General features: G+C 39.7%; 1 protein-coding gene across 2 annotated transcripts in view; it reads right to left on the bottom strand.

The window, feature by feature from the left end:
• Nucleotides 1–3,123: 3,123 nt before the first annotated feature.
• The window catches only part of FBXO30 (F-box protein 30), a 45,716-nt gene continuing 25,391 nt past the window's right edge, over nucleotides 3,124–23,448 (bottom strand). Inside the window, exons 1-3 of one of the 2 annotated variants that reach the window (XM_028096259.2) lie at nucleotides 20,405–20,551; nucleotides 10,039–12,094; nucleotides 3,124–5,206 (exon numbers count right to left, since the gene is read on the bottom strand). In XM_028096259.2, the coding sequence (XP_027952060.1) occupies nucleotides 5,003–5,206; nucleotides 10,039–12,078 (2,244 nt within the window). In that variant the 5' untranslated portion in view covers nucleotides 12,079–12,094; nucleotides 20,405–20,551 and the 3' untranslated portion in view covers nucleotides 3,124–5,002. Of the gene's footprint in view, nucleotides 5,207–10,038; nucleotides 12,095–20,404; nucleotides 20,552–23,448 lie in introns of those variants that run through there. The other variant, XM_088023852.1, reaches the window with a different exon arrangement.

Genomic DNA, 23,448 nt, shown 5'->3' with positions numbered 1-23,448 from the left:
GAATGATAATGTTAACAATTAATGTTACTCTTTGACTGAAAGGGATATGGAAAGCTCTCTAACTCCAGTCAGTTCTTTTGCCAAAGAATGAACCAACACATACATCGACCTATTTATCTGTTTAAGGATCTTGTCTGAGAAAAAAAATAATTCTAGCAATTTATATTAGAAAAACATAAAAATTAAACCTGATGAATTTGCTTGTCCTGGGAAAGGATAATTTGACTTGATGAGTTGGTCAGTCTTAAGAGTTCAACAGAAATGCAGTTTTATTACTTTCAAACACACAATATTTACCACTGCTAGAACTAGCTATGTATTGAAGAACCATTTCCTACCACAATACTTGCATGCAAATAGATTAATAAAATGATTTGGGGGATGCTTAAGAACCTTGGTGTTAGTGAAAAGAAACATACTTATGTTGTCAGTTTGCTTCAGAAATGTTTTCCTTCATAGTCAACAATAACTCAGACCAGCATGTCAAAAAGAAAAAAAAATAAAACAGGAGATTCATATCAGTGACTTTTTACTGTATTTCTATAGAGCACATTCATGAAGCATCTTGATAACCCATTTCTTTGTAGTTATTAAATTAATGAAAAGTCACTCCCCAAATAATACATTTCAATGTCAAGCATTCTGAATACAAAATGTCAGTTTTGTAATGTTCTAAGGTAAAAAAAAAAAAGCACCTCAAGATGTATGTCCATTAATATATCTCAAGATATATTAAAATCTACTTGGCCAATTTATGGAGATTATACATGCAAATAAATATATGTATAAACAATAAATTTATAGAACTTTATCAATCACGGATACAAAAGAATACTTGTAAAAACTCAGCAAAAGACCTAGTTTTTGCAAAGGACTTTCAGATCAACACCCATACTTCATTTATTTCTACTTTTTTCCCCTCTTGGTATTACCCAATATTTCTTTCCAAAACACATATTAGGAATCAAGTATTGTAGGCAACAATATTTTCCAAAGTAATTTCCTTATATCTAACTGTCCCTTCCTTTTTTTTTAATTAAAGATTTTATTTATTTATTTGACAGAGAGAGAGAGAGCGCACATGAGAGGGGGAGGGTCAGAGGGAGAAGCAGACTCCCTGCCGAGCAGGGAGCCAGATGCCGGCCTCGATCCCGGGACTCCAGGATCATGACCTGAGCCGAGGGCAGTCGCTTAACCAACTGAGCCACCCAGGCACCCTGTCCCTTCTCCTTCTGCATTGGTAAAGTAGAAAAGTGAACCATGTCAGGACACATTTCTCTGAAATACCCCCAGTCATCAGTACCTCAATGTTGAGTACCTCTGTTTTTTCATCATTAAAATAGAAATTTGAAAGGATTTATCTTTTGAACTTACTTTGATCTTTTAAATCAAAGAAAATAATTACATAAAGGTAACATTAGAAAGAAACCATCCTTCCTCTTCATTTTATTTAGAAAGAAGTTTACTAAAGTTGGTCTTTACTTACACACCTAATAATAAGAACACATTGTTATTAATGTGTTAATAATTAACACTACATTGTTAATAATAACAACTACATTGATGGGCTATGTAGCACAGGGTCAAAGACCAAAAAAGATTCTATACTTCTGATAAACCAGAAACTCAACCTTTAATATCTCCTAATGATAGGGTTGAAAGGATTCCTACAAATATTTTTGTAGGATTTAACCCAGTATTTGTCTACTTCTACTCTTTTTATCCTAGAAATCTAGTATGTTCACATGACTCTACAACCACTGAACAAGAGAATCAATGATGGTTAGTCTAAAGGTTAATGCTAGTGAACTATAAGTTGCACTGCAATTTACTTTAAACAGAAGAAATACAAGTGAAATACCAGTAATAACAGTAAATTTTAAATACTAGTAAATACTAGTTTTTAAAAAAATATCCAACCACCATGGTACCCAATGTATTTTGTCATATAGCTATAAGACTGAGACAACATACATCAATTAACTTAACCATTAACAACAAATTACCATTACTCTTAATTTTGGATTATACCTGTGTGTATATACACACACATATACCCACTCCAATACCACATCATTCAGAGACAGGCTCTTCTCTAAGTTCTCATACTTTACTGTGCCTCAGAATCCCCCGCAGGCCTTTGTTAAAGCAGACTGCTGGGTTTCCACCCCAGAGTTCCTGGTTAAGTCTACAGAGAGACCCAAGAATCTGCATTTCTAATGAATTTCCGGGTGATGCTGATGTTACTGGCTCAAGGACCACATTTTGGGAACCTCTACTATAAGTGATCTGTGAGACTCAAAAGGCAACTGCAGAGAGAGACAGAGAGAGAGGGAGATAATTATATAAAAGGTGACACTGTAGTTATTAAATTAATGAAAAGAGAGGGAGAGGGCAAGCGGGCAAGAGTACACTCTCAGGAGAGAAAGAGAAAAAAGACATGCAGTTCTGGCAAAGGAGGCAGCAGATAAAAGTGAAGACAGATTATTTTCTTCCAACCTGATACTTGCCCTTTATCTTGCTGGTTAGAAAAAACTAAGAAATCATGGGGCACCTGGGTGGCTCGGTTGGTTGAGCCAGGGTCTTGGGATCAAGCCCTGCATCAGGCTCTCTGCTCAGCTGGGAGTCTTGCTTCTCCCTCTATGCTCTCTTTCTCCCAAATGAATAAACAAAACCTTAAAAAAAAAAAAAAAACAACTAAGAAATCAACAAAGACTTCTCAAATGACAATTAACTGACATTCAAACCTGTTCACGTTTAAAAGGCTAGATAGATTGTTCCCATTACAAGTTTTCTTAAAACAATATTGCCAGGAACTCTTCAGCCTTACAATACCCCTAGATGGGACTACTTTCAGGAAGACACTGAAGGGGCACAGAAGTTAGCTAATGAGTTTTCCTATTAATAAAAAAAAAAAAAATGAACGCTCACCAGTAAAACATGGGTGAGCAATGATAATCAACAAACAACTACAATATGCAGAAAATCTACACTTGGAAACACTGTGTTTGGAATTTGTCAAGTATTAAAATTTTATTTAAATGAAAGTTTTTCCTTTTAAGTTACTGAGCCACATAAAGGGAAAATATTAATTTTATTAGAATTTGAACAAATGTTGCACAAAGAAAACATTTTAACAAAATCGTATGGTGGCATAACAAACAAAAAACAGCCAAAGATGTGTAAAAGAAATATAAGGTGGAAAACTGTTAAATATCTCATGATCCAGTGTAAACACAAGAAGTCTAAACTTAAAAACCAAACAAGCACAACCATAAAACAAAAAGTTAATGTTTGTGCTATCCTAACCAGACACATTCTTCAGCAAAACTTTAAAAGGCAGTTATATTTTACAGTATTCAATCTTATTTCTGACTTTTTCAGAAACAGACTATTTATATAATTCAACCTCACAGTTGAAAGTTTAAGCACTGAGAAATAATTATTCTAACTGAAATGATAGGTGAGACAAAACAATTGATTAGTCTTTCATGCTGTATTTTCAACTGCAGTAAGGGCCTGATCCAACCAAAAGAAGCCGGAAGCAGTTCAGAGTTCTTTTCTAATGCCCAAGGAACATCTCTGCCCAGTCTGACTGCCATAGTATTGTTATCCTAGAAACAACAGAGCACTCTCAGGGACCAATGTTGGAAGGGAAGACACAATAGAAGTTTGATATTTTATAGCAAAATAACTTGTCACCACTTCAGACTACCAAATACCAGAAGTTACTTAAAACAAATTATTTAAGTATTCCCCATCTTTGCAACTTATTTCTAAATACTGATATATTCATTTTTTTAATTGACCACATCAGGTTAATAATAGTGTAAATCAATTTGAAAACTACAATTAAATACTTCAAGAATAGGACTTTGCATATTTTTCTCTTATACCTTATCTTTACACAAAGATACAATTCTTACTATTTTGGTAGAGAAGTCTATGGGAAATAAACCTGGAAATGTTTTAAGATTGTCAACCGAGACAGGTTTCTCCATTTCGTGATTGTCATCTTACAAAGATACCAAATTTCACATTGTTAAATATCTTAAAACAGTATAATTGTGATTTTTATAAACAAACAGAGGCAAAAATTCTAAATGCTTAGGAAAGAAAGTTAAGCCCTTTGCATTCTGAATATTTGAAATTTATTCACACAATATGCCCAATCTGAACTTTAAATGAGGTATATTTTCTTCTTTCCAAATATCAAAAGCCTAGCAAACACATCATACCATGAACAGTTTCAAATTAAAATAAATTCACAGACTTTGTGTTGGTTTTCATTTTAACCTGTCATAAAACACGCTGCCGTGAGTCTTTGGATGTGGTGTCTAAGAAAAAAGGAAGTTGCACATGGTCACTCTCTGTATGACAGTTGCAAATACATAAGGTGAAAACAGTTTTGTGGGTATTTTTAGAACATGATAAATGCATTACCAAACACTAGTCATGATTTTAAATATTATGTAAATATATAGTAAAGATCATCTATGTATCCACGATCATATAAGGGGAGCACTAGAAAATAAAAATCTTATAATGATCTTATGGCAGTCCTTAAGCAACTGAATGTCTTTATCTGAAAAACCTATGCTGCAAAAATTTGAATCAAAGTTTTGCTTTCTGAATGCATGGGTTATAACCCACAGAAAACATGAGGGACAAATTGTTTGGTCAGGATCTTGTTAAACTAAGAAACAAAAAATTTAAAAACCAAAATATGCACACCATTAAAAATACTAATTCTGAAAATATGCAGCTAAAAATTAAATCACCCTGTCCAGCAAGTTCCAAAAATTTCACACATTTCAAACATTAAGGCAACTTTTTTCCAACTAAACAGTACTTTATAAAAATATATGTCACTTCAAAACATTATATACATAGTGGCAATAAATTTAGCTAGTTGTAATCTTTAATACATTAATAAAGTATCACATATTACAAAGAAATTATACTAGGTGTCTGCATGTATGTGCAAGTGGAGTTACAGTTTTTAAAGTACAGGTTTTAAAACTGAGCGAAGTGAACGTCCCTCTTTAGTGAGTTCTCGTGTCACACACATACACGGTAATGGGATTGCTTCCTCCCGTTTCTCTACAATATTGTAACTGCATTTCTTCAAGTGGTCAGCCATGCTTAGGATGTCAGCAAATTTCCATTCATTAACAGAACAAAATGCAGTACTGAATCGCCATACCTAAAAGAAAATTCTATTTCAGATTTAAACAAGTCAATTTAAAGAATCAAAATACACTTCTTACTCCAACTGCAAACATTTCTACTGTTAGAGAAATATCCAATATAAAGTTCCAAGCAGTTAGCTACAAAACTGAAAAGGAGTAAATCCATTTGGAGGCAGATCTGTTTATTAAATACTTGTAGGAAAAATCACTTCTATGACATTTTAACTTCAATAAATGCAGTAACCAAAAAGAAATAAAAAGCAAAATTCAACATTAAAAACTACATCCAACTTGGCTTATTAAGCAATTTTTTAGAAGATTTTATTTATTTGCGAGAGAAAGAGAGAGAGTATGCACGAGTGAAGGGAAGGGGAGAGGGAGAGAGAGAATCTCAAGCAGACTCCCCAGCTGAGCACACAGAGCCAAAGTCAGACGCTTAACCTACTGAGCCACCCAGGCGCCCCTAAGCAATTAAAAATCATAACCTCGTAAATTCAGAGGTACTTCCTAAAATAATATATTGCACACTCTTCTCTCATCCTATCCAATTGGCCATATAGAGTTATTCATAGTCTGGAGATAGTGATGATACATGTGTTATTTTTTTCCCCAAGTTTTTCTTCCATTCCTATGACACTATATGAGGTATACTAAAAAATAGACTAATATGGGGCGCCTGAGTGGTTTAGTCGGTTAAACAACTGCCTTCGGCTCAGGTCATGATCCCAGGGTCCTGGGATCGAGCCCTGCATTAGGCTCCCTGCTCAGCGCAGTCTGTTTCTGCTTCTCCTTCTTTTGCTCCTCCCCCTACTCACACTTCCCCCCCCCACTCACTCACTCTATCTAATTAATAAATAAATAAAATCTTTCAAAAAATACACTAATATTTTGCCAAGGTACCTTATGATTCCACTATTTATAAGTACCAAAGGTAACTCTGTAATATTCATGAATACAGGTAATTTATTCAAAATGTTTCTGAAAATTTACATAAAACTTTTGTTAAATTAATCTTATTTTATTCCAAAACATTGTGAAATGCATTTCTAGGCAAAAATTCACCTGCTATCCCTATTCATGTGTCTGTTGGTAAAAATATGAGCTACTTCCCTTTACCCACTCAGCAGCTCCAAGCCTTGAAACACTGTCATCTTATTAGCTCAGCAAGGACAGTTGTGGCCCCTTCTCACCTTCACAATTCTAAATATAAAGCTTCCTGAACACAGGAAATAAGCACAAATGGAGGAGAGACCCAGGTAACAAGCAAGAATGGGAGAGATCAGGCCCAGGCATCCTAGCTAAGCTCATCAACAGGAAAATGGTAGAGCACTCTGAATGCACAGTACACAGCAGATACTCTAGAAAGTGGCCGTGGATTGGAGGAGAGCCCTCAGCACTCATTAGAGCTTCTCAGGAAAGAAGGGCAATGCCTTCCAAGGTGGCTAGATGCCTTCAAATTCCCTGAAAACACTTTTACTTTTCAGCTGGCAAGAGAAATCACCACTGCTCAGCACAAGGGTACTTACTCCCTATATTCCTTAGGGTTGTATCAATTACGCCTCCTGGGGAGTTCTTTCCCAGGAGTCCACGAAGGTCTAGAGAGTAGCTACCAATAGACACTACAGATATCACTAGCCTCCCTTACAATTACCTATACCTATAAAACTACAGAAGAATTAGGAATTTTATTAAGCCTCAGCAAAACAAATTCATGAAAGACTCAATGGTGGCAGACAGCCTCCCCATTTCCACAAGGGTCTGGTGAAACAAACTCAGAAAAAAATGGATGATTCTCATCTCCTGCACGAGGCTTCTTAGCAATGGGCCAATTTTTCGTTCAGAAGTCTTCCTCAAGTCCTTACTTAGTGCCCACGATATGGCAGTGCTGTTCTAGGCAGCAGATGTTTCGGTTCCCAGAGAGTCTCACTTTTCAAGGAACTGATAGCCTAATGAAACTGGCAAGTCATCAGTGAATTACAATACAGCATGAGAGTGCTCTAGCAGGGGTATACAGAGTAGGGGACTCTTATGGGGCACCACACGAACACAGAGCAGTACACCTCCCTGAAAGCTTCAGGGAGGGGTTCCAGAGGCTCTCCTGAAGAAGTAAGATCTGTAGAGTGAGCAGGATATATAGCGAGAAGATGAAGATCACATGCTCGAAAGACAGGTTCCCTAGGTGTGAATCCATCAATTAGTTGGACAAGTTACTTCACCTCTCTAAACTTCAGTTTCTTCATCCATAAAATAAAGAGAGTAGATTAAATAGGTAAACAGAAGTAAAATGCTTATTAGCACACTGTCTAGCATATTGCCAATGCTCAGATGTAGGTACTGTATTAGGGATAGCACATTTGAAGGCCTTAGGGCAAGAAGTCAAGAAAGAAAACATCAGGAAACTATAAGTAAACCAACATAGCTAGAATATAAAATGACAAGAGGAAACTGAGGAGGTAAGTAAGGACAAGATTATAAAGTCTTAAATGGTTCTTTAAGGAGTCCTTCTGTGTCCCAGAGCAATGAACAAGCATTAAAGTTTTTAAACACTACAGTGTAAGAACTGTATTTAAGAAAATATTTATCACTCTAGTCCTTACATAGAGAGTATGTTGGAGAGGGACCCAATTAGGAACAGAAACCCAGTCAGGCTCTTGTGGTAACTGAGAGAGAGCTGAAGGGGACAGAGGTAGGTAAATGGCGGTGGAAACAGTAAAGTAAACCTGAGAGGTGGGAAGAAGGGAGACTCAAGAGGACTTTATGATTACCCAGATATGGAAATAAAGGGGAAAAAAAGAAGTCAACCTTAACTCCCAAATTCCTAGTTTAGGCAATTTGATAGATGATAATGCCACTTGCAAGATTTTTTTAAATTAAGCTTTTTCCTAGCTCTTTTTAAGATTTTGTTTACTTATTTATTTGAAAGAGAGAGAGAGAGAGAGAATAAGGGGAGGGGCGGGGGGGGAGAGAGAGAGAGAGAGAGAGAGAGAGAGAAGCAGACTCCCCGCTGAGCAGGAAGCCTGACACACCTGACGCAGGGCTCAATCCCAGCATCCAGAGATCATGACCTGAGCCAAAGGCAAACGCTTAACCGACTGAGCCACCGAGGCACCCCGCCACCTGCTGAGATTAAGAGGGACAGAGGGGCACCTGGGTGGCTCGGTCAGTTGACCATCCGACTCTTGATTTCGGCTCAGGTCATGATCTCAGGGTGGTGAGACTGAGCTCCACAACAGGCTCTGCACTCAGTGCGGAGATTCTCTCTTTCTCCCTCTGGCCTTCCCCACTGTGCATGCAAGCTCTCTAAAATAAATAAATCTTAAAAAAAAAAAAAAAAAGAGGGATAAAGATGTGGAATGGGTTGGACATGTTGAGTTTGATGAAGCTGTGAGATAATCAAGTGGAGATGCTTATATACAAGGCTCTGGAGTTCAGGAGAAAGTGGCTGGGATATAGATGTGTGAGTAATCTGTATAAATGATGGCAATTTAAACTCCAAGAGTAGATAAGATTTTCTTCAGGAATAGAATGCCCAGAAAATACTTCACCTCATAGGTCAATACTAGTGGGCAAGGACAAAATGAGACTATGCTCAGAGTGTCCCATCCCAAATGGAAGAAAGACACCAAGTCCTCTGTATGTGTATACATACATATACACAGCGAGTACGAAACTTTCTGCCACCAAAATTCCCATTTGGAAAAAAAAAATCATAAAATAAATAGTGTGTTCATTTGTTGGTCAAAGCCTCAGAAGAACACAGAAGATGCAGAATTCTGAAAAGCTGGAGCAATAAGTAAAAGTCAGAGAAAACCTAAGGGTGGTAAGAACAAAGTATCCAGAAATTTGAACCCTGTGCAACCAAGGTAAAATTTACCAAATTTTTTCTACTTTATAAAATGCAAAATGTCATATTATAAGTGTTCTAATATAAAAAACTCCTGCAATAAAAGATACTTATAATGTCTTCTAGTTTCTATTAGATAGTGCCTCAAACAGAAGGTGGGCAAAAGTAGGGGCGCCTGGCTGGCTCAGTCAATACAGCATGCAACTCTCGATTTCAGGGTTTTGAGTTTGAGCCCCATGTTGGGTGTAGAGATTATTTAAAAATATAATAATCATAATCATAATAAAATAAAATGTGAAAAAGTAATTTTCACAAAAGAAAAATGGTGGACTCAAGACTTGCTCCCAGATCTGCCTAAATCTCCAGTTCAAGCCTCCAATATGCAACTCTCTCTTGTACCGTACTAACCCAGAGCCCTCCACCAACAATATCAAATCCAAGTACCCTACTCTTTCCTCCCACTTCGACCTAACACATTTCCACATCCATCATGTTTTCTAGCCCCCAAATACTCCATTGGTCACTTACTAGTGTAGCAGTTATAATTTTTTTCATTTCTCCCTATTTAAGTTCTACCTGAAACAACTAAGAAAGAAGTTGCTAGGAATGGAGAGAAACTGCCAATTGTAAGCAGCAGAAAACCTTCTCCTTGCTTCCTCCATTGTCCTATGGTGAAAATGTTTCAGATGGAGCTCAAATTGGAAGGTGGTTAACATGGACTCAAAAGGAGCTGTTACAAAAGAACTGAGTATAGAACTGCTCAACTGAAAAAACAAGTGACCTCGGCCATATTAGATTAGAACTGGGATGTCTGTAATAAATATGTGATTATGACAAATAATTCTAACCTCGTTTTTCATTAGCTATTATTTTTAAAAAGTCTGTCAGATTAAAGTGTAAGTTTTAAGATGGTCAATTTTTCAACATCTTAATTTTATTAATTCTGCAACATTGTCTACTGTATGTCAAATAAGGAGATGATACAGTTAAGATTAAACTAACCTTTTCTTTTATTTGCCATGACGAATTTCCTTCTGGATACTTCCTTTTTCCCCACTGCAGTATGACCATTCCACGAGACTGAAGCAGGCTGCCACACACATCCCTCATTAACCGGGATACACAGGAGAGCTGGCATAAACTGAAGCCATCAAGAAAGCCTGCAATATGTTGCAGGACCTCAAAAGGAAGACTACTTAGATGGTCACTATGCAATCCCAACACACAGTTTCTAGCAGGCTCTACTAATACTGTGGATACACATGGCTGAACTCCAAAGGACCTCAAATGGCGGTCATGTATAATCTTTGCTCCTTGTGTTGATGGACAAAATCTACGCTGAGAATAGGTACAACCGTAATATGCTAAAGGACACCTCTGTTCCATCCAGCCATTGAGTCCAGCATGAATGTCACCATGCACATTCTTAAAATGTGAAGAAAATTCTTTTCTTCTAAATAACTGCCCACAAACAAATGTAAACATTGAACGCTGCTTGGGTTGGTACCTAGCAACACATTCCAATACTAAATCCAGCCCAAGTGTCTGAAAAGGACTTGGATTTGAAAGCTGTGGGTTGGCATGATCACAAGCTGAAGCTGAAGCTATTTCCCCAACCATTGTATTGGTAGCTAATATTGCAGATGGAAGTGAAAAAGTCTGAGTCCCAAAGTCAATGTGATAAACATCAACCATGCGACTATCAGATATGCCCCTCCCACCTGGAGAATCTCCTAGACAAAACAGCAATGCTGCTGTGATTAGATCTATTCCTTGGAGGCCCATTGGATCTTCTGCAACTTCCAAATCTGATGTATCTACTGCTTTATCTTCTTTTGGTTTAGACCAACATGAGTTAGAAAGAAATTTGAATGAAGGAGGATGACTGAAAGATAAGACATCCACATTCCTCAAGTCCCCTAAGTCTACTTTTCTCCAACACAATGCTCCTTCATCCTCATCATCTGGCATGAGGATATGCTGAACGGTGCCATTAGGCAAAGCACCAGATGGTATTACTTCCCTAAGTTGTGCTGCTACTGAAAGTGAACTGGAAGGTTGTGAAGTGCCATCTGATGCTATACATTCTCCATTTGTTAAGTTCCTTTGTTTTGAATCACCATGTAATTTCTGATTTGGGTCTATGGCCTGTGTACCTATATTTTCCAAAGAAAAGCCATTACAAAGAGAAGTGCCATAAGAACTGGTATTCGAGTCACACAATAAATCACTTGAACCATTTTGTTCAGACTGGACATTCAGACTTGTGTCACTATGGTCAATTCCACCTACTGCTCCTATCTCATCCTCATAAAAATGGTCCTGGTCTTTCAAGGGTCTATTCTGCAAGCTTCCTCTGGTGTCTTGCTCTTCATTCATTTCATCTGGGGAAGCGCGAAGAAGACTTGTACTCAACATGCCACTGTCTCTTGCGGCAGTACTCAAGATATCTAAAGCAGCAGCCAAACTTCTGGTTGTTTCTACCGTTGCTTGATAAAGTGCACCGTAAGATTCTTCATCAACAGACACCAAACCATTAGCATGTGGTATTTCTGGGACACTTGATTTAATGGAGATCTGTTCTCTAGGTTCGGATACTTTATCAGTCGCTTTTGACATCATGGTGGCTACTTTGAGAGATTCCAAAAGCATCCTTTGGTCTTGAAGGGCCAAAGCCATATCTAATTGTGCCACTTCATCAACATCTCTGCTTAGATTTTCATACGATTTCCGATCTGCATAACTAACTGGCCATCGGTTCCACTCCATAGTACAGCACACCACACTTGCGGGACACATTTCTAGATGTTCAGCAACTTTATTTCGAGCCATTGTAAATGGACAGCCGAAGTCACTATTTAAGCAAGGCACACGTTCAAATGGACATAAAAGTCGATGCTCATCAGCTTTACAAGAATGGAAAACTGCTCCACACACCAACGGACAACCAATCAAGTCACAGGAAATCCCAAGCTCTGGTCTGGTCATACAGCGTCTACTGACACAATTCACACAGTGCGAGTGCAGCAGCTTCTCCTCCATGACGGCCCGTCCAGCTCTAGTTGTTGAGACGGAAAAAAGATAACAAGTTAGGCAAGAAGTGGTTGATTTTTAGAAATTGTTGAGTAACAAAAATCAAGTCATAAAGGTATATGTGTAAAATAAGCACACTTATCAAGTTTATTTTATATATAATCAATTCATCTTGAAACTACTTAAGCACTCATTTCAAGTAACAATGCAAAAGTTCATCTTTACATAGCATATAACAATATGCCTAAGCGGCCAAATGTCTCAAAATATAATGCTTAAATTCTAGTATACTGTGTAGTATACAAAAGGATGCTAAAAACAAATTAATGCATATTTGACTTTTAGATTTCAAAGAAGGCTTTAGCTTTTATATTTTAGTTTCAATTAAACTGGTTCGGAAACACCCCGTAGTACATTGACCTCATCATATTCCTGAAAGAATGATCTAAATTTCGTGAATATACTTAACTAAAACTATTAGAAGTTTTCTTTTTATTCCCTTCAAATATAAGAATTCATTTAAGATTTCATCTACTGATCACTCCTTCTACATATGCCTTAATACCTTCTACAACAAATCACCAGAGTAAGCCTTAATTAAAACATACAGGGAATTTACCCAGAAAATCTAAGTCTAGCTCCAGTTCGTGGCTATGGGCAAGTCACTTACTTCCGAGGGCCACACCTTCCATTCACTCATGCAACACCTATTTATTGTTTAACTACTATGTACCAGGCACTGTGTCTGGTGTAACAATATAAAAATTAGTAACTCCTCTCAAGGAGCTAGAGCAGGAGGTCAGAGAGACAACAGTAAAAATCATGTCACACTATTATGTGATCAATCTGACAGAGGTAAAATGGTAACACAGAGAAGACAATTATCACTATGGGTAGAGGCTAGAGAAGAATTCACAGTAGTCTTCAAAGATGGGAAATCTTAAGCATAGGAGGGGAGAATTGGAAAGGAAGGGAAATATTCAGCGCTGAATTATCAACATATGTAAATGGAGAAAAACAAGAAGTAGCAAAACACATTCAGGGAACCCAAGTTTCCCAGTATTGCTGGATCACAAGGTGAAATGCCAGGTAGCTGTGAGACATGGGGCAGGATGACAGAAATAAAGCAAATCATGAGGACTGTACTATATACTACTCTAAGGAGTCCAGACTTCAGGTAACAGGAATTCACTAAGGATCTGAGCTGAGAAATAGTATCTATAAAATAACAGAAGGGGTTTACAGATACCTAATGGTCTTTACTGCTTTTATCAAGAAAACTTTTATACAAAAATAGAGAAAGCATCAGCACAATATACTGATTTAATTATAATTATTAATCCTGTTCGATGTATCTTTGTCTATAATCTTCAACTTCTTTATTGGCTTGTCCCTATGAGAAGTAAAAACTTAAAAAACTATTTCATCTTTAAAAACCTAAATAATAAAACAGTATCTCTCTTCTACTACTATTCTTTTTTCCTAGTCAAGCTTCCAGAAGAAAAAAAACAATTAAAAAAAAACAATAAAAACCCTTCATTTCTCCCATATACTCTACATCCCTGTAATCTGGCTTTCTTTTAGCCAACAGTCATTAAAACTGCTCTGAGACCCTTGGTGCTAAATCCAAAGGGCATTTTTTCTAGACCTCATCTTCCTTGGCCATTTACCTCATTATGCTGACTACCCCCTCCTTTGTGAACTATTTGTCTTTCCTTAGGATGATATATTTCCCTGGTTTTCTCCCTACCTTTTTGGTTATTCCTTAATCTCTTTTTCTAAAATATTCCTCTTCTCCAGGGATCATGTCACTTCTTCCTCATTCTATTCATTCTCCCTGGGTGCTCTCAATTTCTCAAAAGCTTCAATTACCACCCATATGCTGAAAACTTACCTCTTGCCCAGATCCTTCTCCCAGACTTCAGATCTCTACAGCCAATTACTTATTATACATCTCTACCTCCATACGGGACAAGCAACTCATCGCAACATCTCCCAAATTAAATTACGTTGTAATAGGTAATAATTTTCTGGGTAAGAAGTCGATTCTTAGCCTATTTTCTTCACTTCAGTGCATAAAAGATTACCAGCTCTCTGACATATTTTTCCATAAATGCTATCTGGGTTTCAGGTGGTTAATGTAAACTAATTAATCCTGAAATTGCTATTTATTTTTGTCCAGTCCAGGGCTGATTTTCCTCAAACAATAACAAAAGTCTACCTCATACTGACAGAGCTCTACTGATTAAGTAGAACAGTTCTGAGTTGATATGATGGCACTTACTGACGCTGGGGGGCAGGAAGGAGGCGGGGAGAACAAGGCATGCATTTAACAACAAAACTGTATTTTTTAATTGTGTTTAAAAATTACAAACACGGGCCGCCTGGGTGGCTCAGTCGGTTAAGCGACTGCCTTCGGCTCAGGTCATGATCCCAGGGTCCTGGGATCTAGCCCCGCATCGGGCTCCCTGCTCTGCAGGAAGCCTGCTTCTCCCTCTCCCACTCCCCCTGCTTGTGTTCCCTCTCTCGCTGTGTCTCTCTCTGTCAAATAAATAAATAAAATCTTTAAAAAAAATTAAAAAAATAAAAATAAAAAAATAAAAATTACAAATACTTCTGAATGTTTATCCCCATACATTTTCTAGGTTAAGACAGAACCTGTAAGTTAAACACAGACATGCTAAAAGGGTCATAACAGAAGAAATGACAGACTAAAGATGACAAACATTTGTAAATTAAGCAGATGTTCAAAGAGAAATGTTAGTAAGAATTAAGGCAAATGTCATAGAGTGATTAGACTGTGAAAACAGCTGTAGCTTTCTTATTTTGCAACAACTAGAGGGAGTTCATCTCACATGCTGAGGGTTATAAGCTTGACTGTTATTAAGAGAGAACCTAAAAATACAAGCAGTTCCAAAGAAGTGACCACTGCTCTCATAACTTGTAGGAACACTTTATGTTATGTGCACATCACATGACCACACCAGGCAGAACATATCTCAAAAACATCACTTAATTCAAAACTGTTTAAAATAGCAACTGCTACAAACAACTAAGTTAAATGCAAAACAGCAACAACTTTGAAAGGAAGACATAGAGGGCTCTCTAGCTTCAAAATAGTTTGTTCCACACTACTCCCCTTGGAATAAGAAAAATGTTTCAAAAATAAAAATAAAAGCATCCACAGCAATGAGGCTACAATATTTATTTATTGAAGTAGACTTAGAAGGAAAAAAGCACACTAATTATGTACCAATTTTCTCCTTACATATACCATTTCATTCGGTGTCCTTTAATCCTCTTAACAACCCAGAGGAAACTGAGGTTCAGACAGGCTTAAGGGACTCACCCAAGGTCATCTCCCTGGTAAATGGCAGAGCTAGGACTTCAATCTATATCCGATCAATGCATCTGGACAACAACAGATCTGTTTACTCATAAAAGTTTAAGAAAATAGGCAGCACTTTAGTAACTGGTGATCCAATTTTAAGATGTTATTTGAGGAATGGAGGTTACACAACTTTACCTGCAGTTTATTCCAACACTTGATCACCCCTGTGGTCAAGAAAGTCTTTTTGGTCCTTTGTAATTACAGTAACACATAACTTTGCTTTGAATATCAGTGTTTAAAACTATTTTTAAAATAACTTGCATTTATAATAGTACAAACTTACAGAACAAGAATATAAATTTAGCAATTCTCAAAACAGCAAAGTAGGAATCAAGTTTAATTCCATTTTACAAGTAAATATATTACGAAGTAAGTTAAGAAAAAGCACTGGATAATAATCAAAGAGTATTCTGGGGATAGAATCCTCAGCTTCAGAATTTAAAATTTCCAGATCCATCCTTTTTCTAATCAAGATCATTACCGGATTAAAATGCCTCCATAAGGTATTCTGCAATTGCTCATAAATCCTGCGAAACGGGTTTAAAACATCTGTCCCTGATTTATCAGTTGAACAGTGACACAGCAGGCCCATTAGAAAACATGTTGTTAAAACCGAGGCTTCAAGTTCAAGATAAGCTTAATTTAAGACTCCTCAATATTAAGTTTTCTTAAACCCTCTGGAAAAAGAATCTTAGCATTCCAAATAACATCTCTATAATTATATTTACACTTAAAGTTGAATGGCTGGAAAAAGTCTCATTAGACTAGAAAATATTTGTAAATGATTAAATACTTTATAATAGTTTCAATTTTCTCCAATAGAAATTCTTGGCCAACTCATACTCTGTGACTGACAAGCAATCCATAAAAATAGTTCTAAGACATGGCATTCTCCCATACAGCGAAAGGAGGCCTTGTCATTTAAAGCTATTTCTATACATAAAAATAACTGCCCTCAAAAAACCATTTCTTTATTTTTCCAGATTCATTAAAATAATTAAGGAGATAAATAAAGCATTGCAAGTTAGCGTGATTTTAAAACATGCTAAGTCAAGTCACCCAAAGCACTCAACACAGCCTGCTGCTATGTGTGCCTCTGTTACCAAGACACATGCACACATGCGCAGCACCCCCCCCCCCAACAACTGCTGCCTCAAATCTTTAAGTCTCAGCTTAAATGTTACTTTCCACATACCAAAGTCAAGGTATGGATCCCATATTATGCTGTGTGCTCAATACACATTGCATTTTTCCTTGTAAAACTAGTCACAACTCTAAGTAAATCATTATCCTTTAATATCTGCCCCGACAGGAAAACAGGAAAACTATAAGCTCCATGAAGGAGGCAGGACCATCTCTTGTCTCATCCATTCTTGTGTTTCCTATATTCCAGACTGTGCCTAATTGGAGCTTCACTTATTTTAGAAACATAAATAAATGAAAAGATTATACTGTAAGAAACAGCCAAATGGATTCCAAAACAAAATGAGATTTTTGATTTCATAGAAAACTACATACTTCATGAAAAAATACAACCTTACAGACCTAGTATTATACAATCAGACTGAGTCAAAATTATACCTTATTGTACCAGTTACAAAAAGGCAATAGTGCTCCAACATTTACTGAGTACCTAAGTCATATGTTCCAAGCATTATATATTGAGTGAGATAAATCGTCTATGAAAAAGCAAGTCAAAGGGAAAAGGAAGTCAAAGAAAGTTAATTTCAACCTTCCATTATTTTAAAATCTTAAAAAATGGTCATAGAAGGCACAGAAGTAAACGTTTACCAGTATACTGTTCCACTATTTTAACTCCCTAATCAACTCTGTGCTCTGGTTATTGGTTACTTGAATATAGAAGGCATCAGCTTCAAAAAGAAAAGCAGAGGTGGAGGTAGGTGTCCACACATGTTGCACGTGCCTGAGTAGGTACTGGCCTAACAAAAGAAGCTCAAAAAAGGAAGTGCTACCAGCCGACTGCTTAATATTGCAGTTAATATGGTACTAGATGAAACAGAATTCCACTCAAACAATAAAATGTCGCTTCAGTGTGAGGATGAAATGGAACTATAGACAGACTTGTTCCATTAGTTAACAAAAGTAAGTCCATGACTGAAATTTTACATTTAGCAATCAGTTATAAGCTCCTCTAAGCAAGTCTCATCCTTCTTGTACAGTCGGAGGTACTAGTCAGAGTAATACAATTAATTGTACAATTAATATTAAATACAAACACCTCCTGGCTGATTTGTGATCAAATGCAATCAGTTTTAAAGACCATAATAAATCTAAACTCTCAGTTGGGACATCTTAACTGGTTTAAAAGGGGCGGGGGGTGGTGGTGACTAGGCAAGATTGAAAATCCTCTATCATTAAACTCCCAACTCAAAGCACATGCCCTCCTGATGAGTCCAAAATGGTTAAATGGGTTACACTGTATACATTCTTTTTATTAAACTTTAGTTCTGACTTTTTATAGAATGATGACCTAATTAAATGGAAAATGTTGTCAAATTTTTCACCCTTCCAGTTATGATATAATAAAACATATATCTTCTATGTCTAAATACGGTCACGAGTAACTTATTCCAAAGTGAAAGTTCTAACTACTTGCAATGTTCTCCACTAAATAAGCAAATGAAATTATTACAGATTTACATCAGAAATTAAAATAATACTAATATCTAATACTCGGACCAGAACCTGTTTGTGCTGATACTCAGACAAAAATAATCCACCCAAATGGCAGTACTCAGCTTATTAAAATGGGCAGCATGGCATTGGGGAATGGGCTTCCAAGGAATCTCAGCTTTGTGACCATAAGGCAATTATTCTACTGTGAAAACAACCTAGAACTCTACAAAGGTTGGTTATAATTATGTGTGTGTCCAAAAGGATACAATGTATTCCTTACAAAAGGGGGGTACTTCACTTAACAGGACAGCCACATTTACATACACAAAGCTTTATGTAAAATTATTTTTTATATCAGGTCATTTACACTTATAAAGGTTATAAAAAGCAATTGTATGAGGAAATAACCTATGTTAACATTATCCACTCAAAAAATAAACAAACAAACAGACACATACCCTTTCTGTAAAGGATTTTCAGAGACTGGGTTTTAATTGAGGTATGCTTATCTGTATTTAACTATATAGCTACCTACATTGCAAAAGCCATTAGCCCAATGCCAATCCCACGTATTTCATCAAACTGAATTTGAAATTAGATATTTTATATAGCCTTTTGATTGAGGACTTTGTCAAAGAATTCTACAAATACAATGTCCTTTTAATGAAACAATCATAGGAAATCAGTTAAAAGATGTATCCCAAATCATACAAAATAGCATAAGGGCTTAATCCCATTAAAAGTCACATTTCAGTAACATAGTATATCAAATAGTAAACACATATTAACCAACACCTATGTGGTGACCTCAAAGTACCTCTCTAACTATATACATTATCTCAAAGTATTACTGCCCTTTAATGGGTATTTTATTAGGACACTTTGTATTCTTTAGAAGTCTTCAGTGCTAGAGATGGAGAAATATTGGATTGAAATTAAATACCCAGCACACTTGGAATGCATAAAAGTTTGCCTATGTCGGAAACTCCAGTTCTCTGATAACACTCACAAAACTCCACCCACCTACATTTCCAGAATCACAAAAAAAAAAGCTTATTGTCACTGCATTAAAGTATTAGATAAGAAAGAATTGGCAACTTAAAAGTTACCAAAACACCATGTTATCCCTAATTAAGTTTCTGGAGTAAGAAACAGTGACTAAGCATAAAGAACAGTGATTCAGCCAAAACTGCATTAAAATTGAACCCTTAGAAAAATCCTAAACGTACATTTTATGCTATCCCTTTCCCCTTGCTGCGACGAAAACAGGAGTGTTTTCTAAAACCTTAATAAATATGAGCAAATGCAAAATCTGTTCCTGCTACTTGTGTCTCTAAAGGATACAACACAGTATTGAAATGCAACTGAAAGAAAGAAAGAAAAAAGGAAAAATTTAAAGGATCAAAACGTTTGAGAAGTTTGTAGAGTTTTAAGTTAATCTACACTGATATCAGAATGCCCATAAACAGCTTCATCTTGGATCAGAGTCAACAAAGTAATTATGGAATAAAAGGTCAATTCCTTCCCAACCATCTTTCATCTGGGACTTACGACACGGCTCAGAAAGAAAAGAGGCGAAGGGAGTAGAAAAACCATGGTAAACAACATACTGCTCTGCCAGTCTCTCTCAAAGACACACGTTAAAAACATACTCAAAGGAGATTACTCTGAATTCAACGTGCACTCTATGGCCCCCTTCCAAGCAGTGTTCCACGGGACAGGACACAAATAACTTGGAAACGGTCATACCCCTCAGACCTAGAAAATCAGGAAGTTTCTCTTTAATAAGGACTGCGGCTAAGACGAAGATCCGCTCACTACCATGAATGGAAAAGTTCCCAACTTCACTCATCCCGTGAAGACAGTAGATGATGCCTCCCAATTTTACTTTAACCCGTCCGTCCCCAAACAACCCAAGTTTTTAACAGGCAAAAGGAAACAGAAGCCGCATTTTCAAGGTTCTTTTAGGGCTTCCCAAGTTTACCTCCCGCTTCACCCCTCCCTCCCCTGCATACAGACAGACCAGCAGGCCAGGTGACACGGGGGTCGGCCCCCGGCTCTGGGTCGCCATTTGCTGGCCGCCTCCCCGGCGGGCCCGGCAGGACGGCTCGCGCGGACGCCCACGCCGCGGACGCCCTCTCCGCGCGCCAGGACGGCCGGCCCGGAACCCGCAGGGCCGGCGCGGGCGCTGCTTATTTACTCCGCCCAGCCCCGGGCTGCCGCCGCCCGGGCTGCCGGCCTCGCACGGCCCGGCCGCCGCCTCCGTCCTCGGCGAAGCCCGCGCCGCGCCGGCCTCCAGACACTCACCGCCCCGCGCGGCCGAACCGCAGCCCAGGCCCTGGGTGCCGACGCCGCCGTGCTCGGCTGCACCGCGCGGTCCCGGCCGCTCGGCGCCCCACAGCCCCGTGCGGTCCGCCTCCTCCTGGCCTCTCAGCCCCGCCGGGCCGCCGCCTTTTCTCCTCTAGTCCAGCTCTTCTGCCTCCTCCCCCGGCAGCCGCCCTCCTCGCGCGCCCCGCCCCGCCCCGCCCCGCCCCGCCCCGCCCCGCCCACCGGGCGGCGGCGGCTGCTGCTGCGAGCCCGGCGGGGACGCGCACGCCGAGCCCGGCGGGGACGCGCACGCCGAGCCCGGCGGGGACGCGCACGCCGAGCCCGGCGGGGACGCGCACGCCGAGCCCGGCGGGGACGCGCACGCCGAGCCCGGCGGGGACGCGCACGCCGAGCCCGGCGGGGACGCGCACGCCGAGCCCGGCGGGGACGCGCACGCCGAGCCCGGCGGGGACGCGCACGCCGAGCCCGGCGGGGACGCGCACGCCGAGCCCGGCGGGGACGCGCACGCCGAGCCCGGCGGGGACGCGCACGCCGAGCCCGGCGGGGACGCGCACGCCGAGCCCGGCGGGGACGCGCACGCCGAGCCCGGCGGGGACGCGCACGCCGAGCCCGGCGGGGACGCGCACGCCGAGCCCGGCGGGGACGCGCACGCCGAGCCCGGCGGGGACGCGCACGCCGAGCCCGGCGGGGACGCGCACGCCGAGCCCGGCGGGGACGCGCAGACCTCCCACAGATGCTCAAAGCGAAGCAGGAGGGTGGGGTCTCAGGAGTCCTGGGCTTCGCGCGTCTAGCGAGGGGATTTCCTCTGGGCCCCACGTGCCCTCCCCGACAGTGCTACCAAATCTTGTTGGACTTTAGCATCTTGTGTTCCTGGAAGGAATCCTAGACCCGCAGTTTCGGAATTGAGGAAACAGGCCCATGCAGACTGGCGTGTTTATCTCCCTAAGTTGTAGGATAAGCAGCAGATCCCTCAATTCTCAGTGCGGTGCTCTTCCCATTAGGTCATATTTAGGAGGAAGCGGGGCAGCTCTCTTTGAAGATTTTTGAAGCTTGCTGCCACAGGCCTTCCTGCCTGCTGACTCAATGCACCCGAGTCCTGTAGCTTAGTGTCCTTTGTAGGTTTCTACCTATCCTGGGACCAAGCTCAGACCGGGGTTCAGGCGTCACGAAGCTTTACTGGAGCCCAGGCGGGATAGCCCATCAAGGTTGGCTTCTGTAAGGGACTGAGGCATTGGGCACACAGACTGCAGCAGCAAGGTGTTCTGCATGGAAAGGTGACACAATGTAGCTGGAAAGGCGCCTTGACGGCACTTTCACACAAGACTTTACGAATGACTGAGGGTTAAAGAAATATCACGTGGCTGTTTCAAAGAATTGGGGTCCATTATCCTGCTACAACTACCACGCCTTGGTCTAAGGCCAAGAAACGTATTCAGAATCTTGGATGGGGGGGGTATCTCTCATCCCCTCACCCATACACCAGTGTCCATCCCGTGGGCTCCTGCCCACTACCCGTGCAAGAGAACTATGATACAGAGAAAATGGTTCTAATCCTGTCCTTGTGGGTGGGGGCAGAGACGGGAAAAGACTATTTTGTAATCTTTTCTGTGGCTACTATTTACCCCCAACTGGTATGGCTTGGAAAAGATAGATCACAGGTAATTTGCCATCCTGCAGAGAAGTGACTCTCAGACCTTTAGATTTTAAAGACCAGTATTTAAAAAACAAACAAACAAACAAAAAAACTGAAGAAAGAACTTAGATAATTAACTACCTTTTTACTGTGCTAAGAAAGAAGTAAAAATTGCACCTTTTGTCTTAATGCTTCATTTAATAAATTAAAGGAGATTTTAACACCATTAGCCAGGACATAATCACAGAATAAAGGTCAGTTCTTTAAATGAATAAATTTAGCTTTTTGAAAAATTCAGTCTATTTTTCTTATTTTGTCAAATTTGGCTGCAGATGGACTCTGGTCCTCAGTCCAGAGTCTGAGAGACAGAACTAGGCAGGAAGGCTAACGAAGCAGGCAGGATGACCTGGTGAGAGAAGACACAGGTGCTGCTAGTCTTGCCCTTTCCCTCTCGCTATCCTGGATTGAGTCACATATCTGCCCTTTGCCTCAGTTGTCCTCCTACAAAATGAAGTGGCTAGAATAGATGATCCTTAGAGCCCTCTCTAGCTGTAAAACCTCTCGATTCCATGACTGTACTTACTGAAATCTGGAGCTTTCCCCTTTACTAAATCACCTGGCTGATACTAGGTCACCCCCTCAGGCTGTCATTCAGGCTGTAAACTTTAGTCTTCTTTGCCCCTTCCATCGCATTAATTTTCCGTGTCCAGGCAATCCAAAAACAAAAAACAAAACAAAACAAAACAAAAATTCCTTTCTTCCTGTCTTTCACATTCATACCCAGTTACCATCCTAAGCATATTTCAATTTCTGCTCTTCCCTAACCAGTCTTTCCTCCTCCGGGGTTTCCCACATCAAACTCGCCACTGACATAGTTCTTCCTAAGACATCCTTTTCATAATGTTATGTCTCATTCCGATATCCATAATGACTAAGGGTCCATGGGAAAAGTCTCAATTCCTGCCTTCAGTTGTTCAAAGAACATCTTTCATTCTGGCCTGATTAGTTTCCTTTTTTTCTCCACCAAACAGAATACACAGTCCAATTCCAAGTCACCTGTGCCCATGTAAGGACTGTGCCTGAACTTCTGCCCTCTTAAGCTTTAACCCCATGTCCTCTGTGAGAGGCTTCTGCAGCACATACATTTATTTTCAGCACTTTGACCTGTGCCTCAGGCCTCTGTTAACTGCTTTTTAAATGTATGTCAGCTTACAGATTATCTCAAACCCCCCCCCAAGCATGTCTTGCATTGTTTTTGTATCTCCCCTCAGTCTCTAGTATCCTACCGTGCATATTGTAGATAACTTAATGAATACTTGCTACTTCATAAACAAAATGTGTACTCCTCTCATTTCATCCTACCCCCCATTTTCATTTTCTCTCCTGTGTT

The sequence above is a fragment of the Eumetopias jubatus genome, unplaced genomic scaffold (genome assembly GCF_037043125.1).
Source record: "Eumetopias jubatus isolate StellerSeaLion01/CBP00866 unplaced genomic scaffold, mEumJub1_p1.0 scaffold_6, whole genome shotgun sequence".
Taxonomy (NCBI): domain Eukaryota; kingdom Metazoa; phylum Chordata; class Mammalia; order Carnivora; family Otariidae; genus Eumetopias; species Eumetopias jubatus.
The sequence above is the reverse complement of the archived record's forward strand: the minus strand, read 5'-3'. Positions and strand labels throughout refer to the sequence as shown.